Here is a 14,586-nt window from a genome sequence, read left to right on the forward strand (position 1 = left end):
GTACGGAAATGAGACGGAAATGTGTATCGAAGTAGAGTCAAGTCGATCTTGTCTGGTGAAAAGTAAAACAGGTCACATCATCCCTCAAGGTTTTGAGTTTTTGTTTCTAAAATGGAATTAAAAACTGAACATTGTTTTGGTCCCTTCAGGCCCCCGTAGGTCCTGGCCAGTCCAGGATGGAGAATGGAGTCGAGGCAGACAACGTGTCAGTCATCAAAAACTGGAGACACACCATGGGACCCGCACAGCTCAGCCCAGCCCTGGACGACGGGGTAAACACTCACTCTCTCACACTCACTAAGACACACTCAGACCTGCATGTACATGCAAACACCGTGTCACACACTCAGGGTGTGTCAGCCGGCTTAAACTGAAAGCTTCAGTCAGGCAGAAGTAGTTCGGGTGAGTCCCTGCTTTATGAGCGGCACTCCCATGTTTTTAAACCCTTATTTAGCAAGGCAAATCAGCTGCAGTGCACTCGCATTCACAGTGACAGTTCCAGCTCAGAGCTGCACGGGGACAGATACAGAAGTTCACAAACAAAATACAAATGAGGGATTTTTGCTCTTGAGACAGTCAGGTCAAGGGCATTCGGGCTCGCCGGGTGGGGCTGGAGCTGATCCCAGCTGTCACTGGGCGAGAGGCGGGGTACACCCTGGACTGTTTGCCAGTCACAGGGCTGACATGTAGAGACAGACAACCAGCCACACTCACATTCACACCTATGTTATCACAAGTCAACCCAGAATGAGCATGTCTTTGGACTGTGGGAGGAAGCAGGAGTACGTGGAGAGAAATCCACACATGCACGCGGAGAACATGCAAACTCCACACAGAGAGGCTCCTGACCGACGGGGATCTGAAACCAGGAACCTCCTCGCTGTGAGGCAACAGCGCTAACCACTGCACCACCGACAGTGTAAAATGCTAAACTGATAGACGTGATTTTTTTTTTGTCTGTTGATTCAAGGCTACATACATGAAGAGAAATAACATCAAATAGGACAAACAAGAGAAACAGTGTACATGGGAATAAGTGAGCCGCAATACAGAAAAACCTCAGAGGTTTTTTTTTTTTAAAGTTGTTAAACTAAGAGAATAAAGTGAGACATTTTAAACATTTCTTTTAAGAGAATAAAGTCTTAACGGTACAAGTATAACATTGAAATATTACAAGAATGAAGTTGTAATTTTATGGTTATATTAGGCTGATAAAGTCGTGATTTCAGGTTGTTACTCTATAAAGTAATAAATCGATCTTTATTGTCATAGCTCTAAAAAATAATGACAGACAGTTCAGCAGCTGTTTGTCAGTGGCAGCACAGATAAAAACAAACAACATTACTAAACACACAGGTAACTTTAAAAGCAGAACACATGCATGCATGAAGGGTAAATAAGGAACTGAGCAACATCTGGCCTTACACACTTATCTCAGAAATGGAAGAGTTGTCATAGATTTGTTTTTTTATTTCGCTTTCATTTCAGTGTTAAAAACTGCGGCTACTCTCGGGGACTGTGTGTGTGTGAATTGCACAAAGAAACGTTGAACTTCTTTGCTCACTTGTGGTTGTCACTGAGAATGAATGGTAATGTTCTCCGCTGCTGTCCGTTCGCTGTTATTCAGAGATTCGTCCCGACTCACCGGAGGAACACGTCCGACTACAGCAGCGACAGCTCCAGCACGGGAAACTCTCCGGAGACGCAGCACAACGTGAGTGAGCCGTTTTCTTTTTCAGCCGGTTCTGCTGATACTCTTCACACTGCAGAACAACACATGGATGAACTGTGTTTTGCTCTTGAATGACGCTCTGTGTGTGTGTGTTTCTCTCAAGGCGTTTGGGTTTAGACCCTGGAGAAGCCCCTATTATCTGACGTCCAGGTGGCTGCGCTACAACGTGGGTTGTTAGTTTGAGCGCTCACCTGAGCTTTCATGCATAGATAACGGAGTCTATCTATGACGGGCAAAAGGTGTAGATCACTCAGGAGGCATGTGTTGCACTGGAACTGGCGTTTTTCATTCATTGCATCAACATGTGTCCGTTCCTTTAAGTGCTGCCATTTCACATAAATCAAAATCAGAAATACTTTGGCTAATTTGCAACTGCAACAGGCTGCATGCACACTTTTTAATTTTCTTTTTTAATGCCTTTTTTTTTAAAGGAGATTTGTTTTACTCACATTCACCGTTAATTGTGTCAGTGCGGGTAACATGTTGAGTAGCGTTGCGAGACTTGTAGCTCAAAAACCTCCTTATTAATCTGATACTGGGGGAAGGGGCCACAGGTTAGATTTGAACCCGAGATGCCCGCTTGGAGGACTATAGCCTCCGTACATGGGGCGTGCACAATAACCACTGTGCCCCGATCATGTTGATTTATCCACCGTGATGTCAAAGTATTGCTCAATTCAACTATATCTTCATTTGTAACAATAAGCCGACTAATAAAGGTGAAAACGTCGTAATCTTTGAGACCCCATTCCTCTAAGAGAAGCGCCCTTTTATGTGACTTTTTTTTTTTTTTTTTTTTTGAACTTTTTAAAGGCACGGTACATGGCATTAACACATTTAGGTTTCAAGGATATAGCAACCCTTAGCTTACACAAAACATGAGGGCAGACTTCAGTACACAGATCCAGTGAACATAAACTACAGCAGCAGGCCAGAGAGGAAAAAAATAAATAAATAAATAAAAATAAAAAAGATAAATACATCAAAATTATTACACATAATGCTCGTCACAGCAGAGACAATCAAAAAAAATCAGGAATACATCTGAATGGTGATCCTATGATTGAAAATTATTTGGACACGTCATCCACCCTCATGTAGTCCCAGCACCTGTCCCAGGGAGACCCCTTCTCCAACCTTCTGTTACTGAGTCTGTTCAGCATACATTCATAAGATGCTGTCTCAGTCATTGCACTAACCCATTCTTTCACATGTGGGGCCTTTGATGTTTTCCAGTGTCTTAAAATAACTCGACAGGCTGTTATTGTACCCACCGTGATCACACAGAATTCACCCTTGGATATGTTAGGTATCGGAGATCGGTCTTCCAGTAAACACAACACTGGATTAAAAGGAATTTCTGACTTAAACCAATTGCTTAATATATGAATGACCTGAGTCCAGAGAGGTCTGACCAAACTACACTCCCACAAACAATGCAGGAAAGTTCATGTTCTTAAAAGTTCTTAAAAATCATAGATGGTATTTTGACGGGCAACATCATGCTAATGTAATTAGACTGTGGTGCAATTACCATTTTTATTATGTTAACTTTTCCCAACAATGTGAGTTTGATCTTCTCCCACTTATCAAGGTTTGTCTTAATTTTTTGAAGTAATGGGTCAAACTTAGAAAAGGATTGGATAGCGTCCATCAGATTTGGTAGGGATGCCAGAGGGTCAGACACAACAGCTAAGATATCATCTGCATAAAGTAGGAGTTTATGCTCTGCGTCCCCTCCCTTAACCCCTTTTATACCAGGGTGGGCCCTAATAGATACTGCAAGTACCTGATGAACAGTAACGGACTCAGAGGACACCCTTGGCGTGTACCTCTGGTCAGATTCAAAAATGGGGACACCACCCCGTTTGTCATTACTGCCCTTTTATGTGACCTGAAACGAGGATGGATGTGTCTTTCATATCATTACATAACTTCACTTCATGTTTCAGCTTTAATGTTTACAAATGCTCTCTCTTTTTTTTTTTTTAATCAACAACTAAGGATCTTTTTCACATTCCCAGGTGCAGAACTTGGAGAAAGCAGGAATTCTCAACAAAACAAAAGTTTCTGAGAACGGCAAGAAAGTAAGGTGCGCTGAAATTCCCTCCGAGGTCTCCTGTCTTTGCAGATGTGACAAACTCAAGTTTCAGTTTTGTTTTTTTTTGAGTCTGGGTCTGTTTTGGTGTCCTGTGTCATCCCCCCCTCCACACACACACATGCACAAAGCTCCCCCACACACTTTGTTCTGAGGTCTGAGATTCTCTGCTTTCAGGAAAAACTGGACCCAGACGTGGACGGTTCTCCTCGGCGGAGTGTTGACGTTCCACAAAGACCCGAAGTCTACAGCGCCGGGGGCCTCGGTAAAAAACACACTCAATAATAACGACTAACACAAGCAGATGTACACGTGTTAGCTGAGAGAAAAGAGGCATGAGTGTGATCTGTGCAGGAATGCAGCAAAGCAGATTTACCCGAGTTCTGTACATATGTAGAAATCTCAGGTGCTTTTATACTTTATACTCCTAAAGCACTTAATGTCAGAGGGATCCATCGTTCTTTTAGCTCCACTGCATGTTTCTGCCGCCTTTATAACTTATTCACTCACTGGAAATAAAAACGTGTGCATGAAAACATCCAAAAAGCTTTTAAATGAAGAATGCGCGACTTCTTGATCCAGTCGATGTCGCCCTTGAGCTCCGGCATGAAACCAAAAAACCCTGAATGCTGTTTGGCCACACCTCCGCCATAGGAGAGGGAAGTGTTCATCCTGTGCTAATGAAAAAAAAAAAAAAAAACACTGACGCCTGAATGCTGCTCAAGTTGCATTCTGAACATTTCTGTGAGGGGTTGTTGCTAGGTGACGACAGAAATAACCTTTTTATTTGATTAAGTACAGTCTAAGAGTTTCAATACATCGCCCCATTCTTTCCCATGTACTCTCCACTTTGGCGTCCTGTTTCACACCTTACTGAGACATAACAACACCTGCAGAGTGAAGCCGGCGACGAGCCCTGAGGCTGCAGGGCGACAGGGACATTTGCAGCTTTTGTTCGAGCGTGGCTCATTTTCTTGGAATGCGGCACCGTCAGTTACGTAAACAGTCTTCTTCTTCTTCTTCTTCTTCTTCTTCTTCTTCTTCTTCTCTGTGCAGAACAAAACCAATCAGATAGTCCCGGAGGTGACGGTGGACCTGCGGGGAGCCACGATTGGCTGGGCCTCGAAGGACAAATCCAGCAAGAAGAATGTGTTAGAGGTGTGTTTTGTTTGTAAAGCGTGTCATTCTGTGAAGGCTTGACTCAGAAGCTTCTATTTTTAGCTCGCTTACTTCCGCATAAGAGCGATCTCTTATCTTTACTGAGTATTTCTGCTTTTCATGTGAGCGTCTGTTTTTGTATCAGAAATGAGAAAGTATTGGGATTGTGTGCATTATCATTAAACAACAAATCAAGTTGATTACTGTACTGTCTCTCCTCCAGTTAAAAGGCAAGAACGGCGTGGAGTTTCTGATTCAGTACGACACAGAGAGCATCATCAGCGACTGGCACAAAGTCTTAGTGGACACCATACGACAACTGGTGAGTCAGTGGTGATGATCAGAGGCGCTGCTCGTCAACAAGCGAGGCAGGCAACTGCCAATTTGGGGGCCCGCCGATTTCTGAAGATAAACTTGAAAAACGCAGCAGTGGCTCAGAATGTGCAAAGTAGGAAACCTCCCTAAGGGGGCCCCATCTGACAGCACTCACTCATATGATAAAAAAATTACTGAATGATGCTCGTCCAGCTCTAAACATGTGTAAGAGACACTTTAACGACACAACTTCTGCGAAAACATGTCGTTATTGTCCGATTGTTTAGAACATAGGGGGGATGTCTGGAGGGGCCGTCTGTGAATTTTAAGCCACGGGCTCCAACAAACTTCAGAATCGCCCCTGCAAATTATTGTCTATTTGGACGGCTTTTCTTTTTGTATCAAAATTACACCAAGTACCCAACCCTCCTAGGATTAAACATGACACCAAAGTGACAAAGCGACAGTGTTCATATGTTACTTTGAAGGACACCTGCAGATTTGTCTTCAACCACATATTCTGTCTTCTCTCCCAAGCTTGGCAAATTAAAACTACAACAAAATCAGTTCTCTTTCAGAAGCACGACTCCAGTTATCATCGTTAAGATTATTCAGTTCTTTCGTCTGTAAGTGGGAGATATTTCCTCTCCTAACCTTCTTCATGGATCAAGATGTTTCTGTCTGAAAGTGTTTGACGCTTTTGTGTCTGAGAGACGATGGAGCTGCGAGTGTCTGTGACTCAAAACAAAAGTGCATTAAGCAGATTGATGCACTAAAATTTAAACATTTTTAAGTTGTATTTTTTTGGGCCATGTTCACTATTAGCGGAGAGGACAGCTGATGAGAGACAGGAAATGTTTGGAGGAGAGAGTGGGCGATGGCGTTCAGCAAAGGGGCCGAGGCCGGATTCAAACCCACGGCTGCTGCGACGAGGACTATAGCCTCGTTACATGGGGACGAGCGACATAACCGCTTGGCTTTACGGCGCCCCACATAATGACATTTTTATAAGAAAAATACTTGCAATGTGTTGATTTGCTTTGTAAATAACACTCATGCATCGTACAATTTAAGACGTTTAAGACAAATGATTTCAGGACTGAGCTGAAGACGAACACAAGCGACACACAACACAAACTCTGTTGCTTCATCTGCTACTTCCGTGTCTTTTTTTTATGTCATGTCATACCTCATGAGACCCTCCCCTCCCGTCTGAAAGGGATAGTCTCCCCCTGTGAGGAGCATATGTGAACAGCCAGGTCAGGAGAACATCCAGAGCAGTCCTCCTGAAATGATTCTAGATATTTACAGGAGTGTATACGGGAAAAAAGGCTTAATATAAATATTTTTTTCTCACAATGACAAATGAGGCTGTTTTGATATTGATGCTCATATGTGCATAAACGCACGCCACAACATGTTTGATTGACTCTCTTTGTATGTGTGACCATCAGGAGTATCAGGACCATCATTCAGACGAGGAGGACAGTGAGCTGTATGAAAAGATCGCCATCACAGAGCGGGATGACAAGGTCGCAGGAGGTATTGACAAGAGAAGACGTAAGATGAAAATGAAAAACGTTACAGTGTTTACCATCGGACAGTGTTTGATGGGTTAATATCACGCTGTAAATACTATTTCAATGTCTGAAATTGCTTCTTCTTTGTTTTTTTTTGTTTTTTTCGGATTAGCCTCCAAACCGAGCGTCACTCACTCGTCCAGCTCTGCAGGAGAGACGGATCAGAAGAGGGTTCGGACCAAGCTGATGAAGTTCCTCATGAAGCGTCCCACGCTGCAGTCCGTCAAAGAGAAGGGCTACATAAGAGGTGACGTCACACAGCTAGGACATAAAGTCTGTGTTTTAGACAGGGGATGATTTTATCAAGGACGCTAAAGGGAAAATAGTAAGAATGAAACAAGCAATTAAAACAAATAAGGAAAAAATGATGACACAATAATAATAATATAGCAGCTGAGCCAGGAACTTCACAACGTTATTTCATTTTGGACATTTGTTTATTTTTTGGTTACGCGTCAAGACCTTTCCATACACTTACTGTATGCAAGAGACTAAAAGCCCGATTAGAAATATGGACATTAGATAGTCAGTACAATATGTACAGTATGGATACATTTCCAAAACGACCATCATTATATCTAATTCATAGTTGTAGTGAGCTTCAATATGTTCATCCCAGCTGTTCTGTAATGTTGATTTAGAATTGGAAATATTCTCCATGTTTTACATAAACTAGTAAAACAGGAAACCCTTTCTCTTCATTTGCGTACTGTCCCTTTAAATATCCGGAGTTAAATAACATAAAGCTTATGTTGTGTCAGAATGCCAACTTATTCTATAACCTTGAATACAAGAAAGATGCTGGTTTACTCCTGCTCATAATGTTTTTATTCCTTGTAGAAAATGTGTTCGGTTGCCAGCTGGCCACGCTGTGTGCACAGGAGAGGACGACCGTTCCTAGTTTTGTAGACAAATGCATCAAAGCGGTGGAAAGAAGAGGTGATCCACTCTGTTTCTACCACTTTTTAAAATCAGGTTGCAGTTTACTGAGGTACATGTGAGTAGAGGAGGCTGACCTACTGGTGCTGCTGTGTTGATGTGCAGGTTTGGACATTGATGGACTGTACAGAGTGAGTGGGAACCTCGCTGTCATTCAGAAACTACGCTACAAGGCCGACCATGGTAACGTTTACTCACTTCAATACTTCCCCAAATGGCTCCATATGCAGAAAAAAAAAGCAAATTTTAAAGTGATGGGATGGATCCAGTACTGTATTTTGCTTTAGATGTCAGCGCCCCCTGCTGTGCATTAACGCTCTGTGCATCTGTTGCGTTCAAACAGAGGAGCTGGACCTCGAGGACGGCCTGTGGGAGGACGTTCACGTCATCACCGGAGCACTGAAGCTGTTTTTCCGAGAGCTTCCTGAGCCGCTTTTCCCATTCAGCCACTTCAATGACTTCATCACCGCCATCAGTGAGCAGATTTTAAATCAATAAAATGTCCTGGTTGCCTCATTTTGATTATATTTATGATGGATTCATCTTTTTTTTTAAAGGGATTCCTGATTACAACACAAAGTTGGATTGCATTTATGAGCTGGTCAGGACACTTCCGCCTTCAAATCATGACACCATGAAACTCCTTTTTGGACATTTATACAGGTATGTGTTGTTACCAGGTCAAAACTGTGTTCATGTTAGAATAATTACAACACTGGAAAAAAAAAGTTTAGGAAAGATATTTTTGCAACGGCAGACCTGGACAATTTTGAAGTGAGATGATGTTTCTGTACGGATTATAAAAAGCTAGATTTCAACAAACACAATCTTACATTTGGCCATACCATTTTAGTAATTAAATATTTATATGATACATGTTCCTTTAACTCTTGAGGGTTGTACTTAAGTTAAATGTACCTGACAAAATAAATCCCTTTCTTTTGTCCGTCAGGTTGATTCAGCACGGCGAGGACAATCGAATGACGGTGCAGAATGTGGCGATCGTTTTCGGCCCGACTCTGCTCCGCCCGGAGATGGAGTCGTCCAACATCGCCATGCACATGGTCTTCCAGAACCAGATAGTGGAGTTCATCCTGAATGAATATGAGCATATCTTCTACTCCAGCTAGAGCAGCGGCAAGCCGACATTGCAGACACGGGCGGACGTCCCAAATCGTGCTTCGAGTGCTAGATTTAAGTTCTGCATGAACATAATAAGCTTCATTGCAACACCCGAAACAAAACTCCTCTTGTAAAAAATACATGAAAGGGCTCTTCAAGTTTTCCTTTGTCAGAATATTTGAGGTTTAACCAGGTGAAAAGTAGGCGAAAAGATCTTCATATGAGCACATTTGAAGCATGTTTAACATCCGTCGTGTCCAGATTTACGTCATAAGAGGCTAACACTTAGAGAACTAGAAGGATCTTTGGCAGTATTGTTGGATTAGAAGTCAATCCTAACAGGTGTAAAACAGGTGTGGTCTAGATTCTTGTGTTAGAGATGCTGAGCTTGTTGTGATGGTGGAAGAAGGACTGTGTCAAATTGCTCTTGCTCACCTGAGCCTGCGTTGTTCTTAATCTCACAAAGTCACCTTCTATGTTTTAAGATTTTATTTTGTCTTAACTGCAGCGACGACAGAAAACCTGGACAAATGCATTAACGCTCTCTTTTCAAATGTTAAACAGTAGCTTCCATCTTTATTTTAAAAACTTTATTGACATTGTTTTTAAATTGCAGGCCCAGTATATCACATGCCCAACCACTGAGATTGTATTCTAATATTGTTTTGTTTTTTTGTGATCAGAAGTCTCATTTTTACCTGTGAATTTTATTGTAATATAGAAATGTATAAAAAGAAATATTAATACAAACATCTGGCTGTGAAGTAGATGACGACGTAGAATACTTGGGCAACATATAAAGTGTATTTTAAACCATGCTTCATGTGAAGAAACTGTACAATAACTCCTTACAAATATAAAACTAGTCATGCATATGTTGACTGTTGGCAGTCAAAACAGTGTGATTATGAAACAGACATGTGGATTCTAGAGAAGATTTATAATCTGTAAATAGGAATAGATGGCATATTTATGCTAAAAGGTGTCGAGAGGTCACACGTTATACAATAATAAAAAATAACTTTTTAAAAAATGGAATGCTGTTTATTTATTTTGGTCAAAAAGCACATGAAAGGGGGTCCTGGTAGCCTAGTGGTGTGTGCGCCCCATGTGGGGAGGCTGTGGTCCTCTCCCTTTCTGATAATATCCAACCTCCTCCCTGTGACACTTCGTCTGTTTTGTTCAACCCTGTTCCTGTATGACAATAAAATAAAATTGTAAAACTCACAAAAGCACTAATATATAAAAAAGCAGTTGAGCAAATTGGGTAACACTTTATATTAAGGGGCTTGTAATAAGCATTAATAACAGGTAATAAGTCACTTATAAGACCTTATTAGATTCTCATTAACACAAATAAGATTATATAAGTGTTAATATAGGCATAATTAACACATTTATTATGTCTTATAAGACACTTATAGGCTCTTATTAGAAATGTACTGACACTTTATATACCGTCATAAATATTAATAGAATGTTTATTAACATTAATAAGACTTCATGAGTTAATTAAACTATAAATTAATTTATAATTGGCTTAGATATTAATTAACACAGAAACTTGTTTATAGACCACTTATCAACATTCATAAGATGTTTGTTGACATTAATAAGACTTTATTAGGTTCATATTAATGCCTTATAAAGGTTAATAAATACTTTATTATGCACTTATTAACAGCTCAGTGGGAACAGGGTTCAACTTTCAAGTAAACGCAGAAAGAAAAAGGAGGTCTATTGAACTTCCACTCAAACAGTTTTTGAAAAAAAAAATGCTACTACAAATACAAGTATTATCTTTAACGTTAACTGTAAACAACATTATGAAAACATTTGGTGTGTCATAGCTACCAACATATCTGATCAAATTCGGGGAAAAGCATAGTTGTTTTTAACCCATGTTACTACAAATAAAGTGTTGAAGGTGGACAAACATCAGAAGACTAGGACACCTTGAGCCCAAGGTCTGAATACCAGTCAAAAGGCGCACACAGGAATACATTTTCAAACTTTGTATGTACGGAACACAAATATTGCAGGGCAAGATTACAATATACAATTTACTAATTAATAAAGTGTGCACATGAAATAAAACAAGCATTTGACGTGTCTAAGCCCAGTCTTTTTCGTTGGGGCTCAATCCAGGTGTGTGTTTCTGTTTAATCTGTGCTCTATGAAGTAGCGAAGGAAGTTCTTCCTTAGAAGAAACAGTCTTCTTAATCCCACTTCAGGTCTCGAAGGTTGGGCTCACTATCCAGTTAGCTGCTCACAGTTCTATGGTGGATGCTCTTGGCGGTGGATGGTCTTCTGGATGAGCCCAAAATCCGCCTTTTACCAAAACCTGACCTACAGACAGGTCACACCACCCCTGTAAAGATAAACATGCACGTCAGCATCAACACAGGCTTCATCTCAATTTACCGTAAGCACTTTGCATTTAACACCAATTATTAAAATAACATCTGTTTTTATTCACAATTTTCCATTAGCTCTGTTGTAGGGGAGAGTGGGGTAAAGTGAGACATTTTTTTTTTACATTTGCTCCCCTCTAAGGCCGTGTTCACACTTGACTTCTTTTTTCAGAAAAAAACGCTGCTTCCAGCGCCTTTTGAGCGCTTATGTGCGAGTGTTCTGTAACCTTAACAACGGGATCTAGTCTGCGGTGCAACCGCGCCGGAACACAACGCATCAATTTAGCACAAAAAAGAACAAGCGGGACGGGAAGTCAGACACCGATACAACATTAAAACATCTGGTTTATTTTCAGAATAACACCCTCCGTTTTGACGGTTCAGAAAAATCACTGTTTGTGGTGTTGACGGATGAGGATGCACGGACCCGTAACGGACCGGAGCGGACACGCAATGCACACATATCTGGTGGAAGTTTGCTGTTGTTGGGCACAGGTAACTAGGGACGTAGGTTACTACTCATCCTGATTGGTCAGCTGTCAGAAAGGACGCTTGACGTCACCCAGCACTTTTCTGAAAAGTTGAAATAATTCAACTGAAAAAGGCGTCGGGAGCAGCGCTGACGTGAACACGGCCTAAGCGAGCTAAAATGATATATCAGTTAAATTTACACATTTCCCATTAATTAAGGATGTTTCCTAGCAATGGAAATTATCAGAATGTATTCAGGACGAAGGGCAGTGAAAATGTGATTGTTTTTTAAAAAGTGGTCTTGTGTCTCACTTTACCCAAGCTCTCTGAGAGGTTCTGAACTAAGTTTTTCTATGGGAGGGTTTCTGGCACACCCTCCTGGTGGTATTTTTTTCGGCGAGATTTTCCTCCCGCAGCCTCCCTGTCTCTCACACACCCCTGAGACCGGGGGCCAGGGAGGGACATCTCGCGCGAGATTTTCCTCCCGCAGCCTCCCTGTCTCTCACACACCCCTGAGACCGGGGGCCAGGGAGGGACATCTCGCGCGAGATTTTCCTCCCGCAGCCTCCCTGTCTCTCACACACCCCTGAGACCGGGGGCCAGGGAGGGACATCTCGCGCGAGATTTTCCTCCCGCAGCCTCCCTGTCTCTCACACACCCCTGAGACCGGGGGCCAGGGAGGGACATCTCGCGCGAGATTTTCCTCCCGCAGCCTCCCTGTCTCTCACACACCCCTGAGACCGGGGGCCAGGGAGGGACATCTCGCGCGAGATTTTCCTCCCGCAGCCTCCCTGTCTCTCACACACCCCTGAGACCGGGGGCCAGGGAGGGACATCTCGCGCGAGATTTTCCTCCCGCAGCCTCCCTGTCTCTCACACACCCCTGAGACCGGGGGCCAGGGAGGGACATCTCGCGCGAGATTTTCCTCCCGCAGCCTCCCTGTCTCTCACACACCCCTGAGACCGGGGGCCAGGGAGGGACATCTCGCGCGAGATTTTCCTCCCGCAGCCTCCCTGTCTCTCACACACCCCTGAGACCGGGGGCCAGGGAGGGACATCTCGCGCGAGATTTTCCTCCCGCAGCCTCCCTGTCTCTCACACACCCCTGAGACCGGGGGCCAGGGAGGGACATCTCGCGCGAGATTTTCCTCCCGCAGCCTCCCTGTCTCTCACACACCCCTGAGACCGGGGGCCAGGGAGGGACATCTCGCGCGAGATTTTCCTCCCGCAGCCTCCCTGTCTCTCACACACCCCTGAGACCGGGGGCCAGGGAGGGACATCTCGCGCGAGATTTTCCTCCCGCAGCCTCCCTGTCTCTCACACACCCCTGAGACCGGGGGCCAGGGAGGGACATCTCGCGCGAGATTTTCCTCCCGCAGCCTCCCTGTCTCTCACACACCCCTGAGACCGGGGGCCAGGGAGGGACATCTCGCGCGAGATTTTCCTCCCGCAGCCTCCCTGTCTCTCACACACCCCTGAGACCGGGGGCCAGGGAGGGACATCTCGCGCGAGATTTTCCTCCCGCAGCCTCCCTGTCTCTCACACACCCCTGAGACCGGGGGCCAGGGAGGGACATCTCGCGCGAGATTTTCCTCCCGCAGCCTCCCTGTCTCTCACACACCCCTGAGACCGGGGGCCAGGGAGGGACATCTCGCGCGAGATTTTCCTCCCGCAGCCTCCCTGTCTCTCACACACCCCTGAGACCGGGGGCCAGGGAGGGACATCTCGCGCGAGATTTTCCTCCCGCAGCCTCCCTGTCTCTCACACACCCCTGAGACCGGGGGCCAGGGAGGGACATCTCGCGCGAGATTTTCCTCCCGCAGCCTCCCTGTCTCTCACACACCCCTGAGACCGGGGGCCAGGGAGGGACATCTCGCGCGAGATTTTCCTCCCGCAGCCTCCCTGTCTCTCACACACCCCTGAGACCGGGGGCCAGGGAGGGACATCTCGCGCGAGATTTTCCTCCCGCAGCCTCCCTGTCTCTCACACACCCCTGAGACCGGGGGCCAGGGAGGGACATCTCGCGCGAGATTTTCCTCCCGCAGCCTCCCTGTCTCTCACACACCCCTGAGACCGGGGGCCAGGGAGGGACATCTCGCGCGAGATTTTCCTCCCGCAGCCTCCCTGTCTCTCACACACCCCTGAGACCGGGGGCCAGGGAGGGACATCTCGCGCGAGATTTTCCTCCCGCAGCCTCCCTGTCTCTCACACACCCCTGAGACCGGGGGCCAGGGAGGGACATCTCGCGCGAGATTTTCCTCCCGCAGCCTCCCTGTCTCTCACACACCCCTGAGACCGGGGGCCAGGGAGGGACATCTCGCGCGAGATTTTCCTCCCGCAGCCTCCCTGTCTCTCACACACCCCTGAGACCGGGGGCCAGGGAGGGACATCTCGCGCGAGATTTTCCTCCCGCAGCCTCCCTGTCTCTCACACACCCCTGAGACCGGGGGCCAGGGAGGGACATCTCGCGCGAGATTTTCCTCCCGCAGCCTCCCTGTCTCTCACACACCCCTGAGACCGGGGGCCAGGGAGGGACATCTCGCGCGAGATTTTCCTCCCGCAGCCTCCCTGTCTCTCACACACCCCTGAGACCGGGGGCCAGGGAGGGACATCTCGCGCGAGATTTTCCTCCCGCAGCCTCCCTGTCTCTCACACACCCCTGAGACCGGGGGCCAGGGAGGGACATCTCGCGCGAGATTTTCCTCCCGCAGCCTCCCTGTCTCTCACACACCCCTGAGACCGGGGGCCAGGGAGGGAC

The 14,586-nt window shown here is 45.3% G+C and overlaps 1 protein-coding gene across 5 annotated transcripts in view; it reads left to right on the plus strand.

Moving 5' to 3' along the window:
* arhgap27 (Rho GTPase activating protein 27) overlaps positions 1-9,982 on the plus strand; it is a 30,196-nt gene extending 20,214 nt beyond the window's left edge. For 3 of the 5 annotated variants that reach the window (XM_061027634.1, XM_061027633.1, XM_061027635.1), the window contains exons 6-18: positions 150-272; positions 1,628-1,714; positions 3,757-3,824; positions 4,008-4,095; positions 4,887-4,988; positions 5,212-5,310; positions 6,758-6,863; positions 6,996-7,130; positions 7,724-7,822; positions 7,928-8,005; positions 8,166-8,297; positions 8,380-8,485; positions 8,775-9,982. In XM_061027634.1, coding sequence (XP_060883617.1) covers positions 150-272; positions 1,628-1,714; positions 3,757-3,824; positions 4,008-4,095; positions 4,887-4,988; positions 5,212-5,310; positions 6,758-6,863; positions 6,996-7,130; positions 7,724-7,822; positions 7,928-8,005; positions 8,166-8,297; positions 8,380-8,485; positions 8,775-8,952 — 1,401 coding nt within the window. In that variant the 3' untranslated portion in view covers positions 8,953-9,982. The remainder of the gene's footprint in view (positions 1-149; positions 273-1,627; positions 1,715-3,756; positions 3,825-4,007; positions 4,096-4,886; positions 4,989-5,211; positions 5,311-6,757; positions 6,864-6,995; positions 7,131-7,723; positions 7,823-7,927; positions 8,006-8,165; positions 8,298-8,379; positions 8,486-8,774) is intronic. The other 2 variants (XM_061027637.1, XM_061027636.1) reach the window with 2 other exon arrangements.
* Positions 9,983-14,586: the final 4,604 nt, after the last annotated feature.

This window comes from Labrus mixtus, chromosome 21, assembly GCF_963584025.1.
Source record: "Labrus mixtus chromosome 21, fLabMix1.1, whole genome shotgun sequence".
In the NCBI taxonomy this organism is placed as follows: Eukaryota; Metazoa; Chordata; class Actinopteri; order Labriformes; family Labridae; genus Labrus; species Labrus mixtus.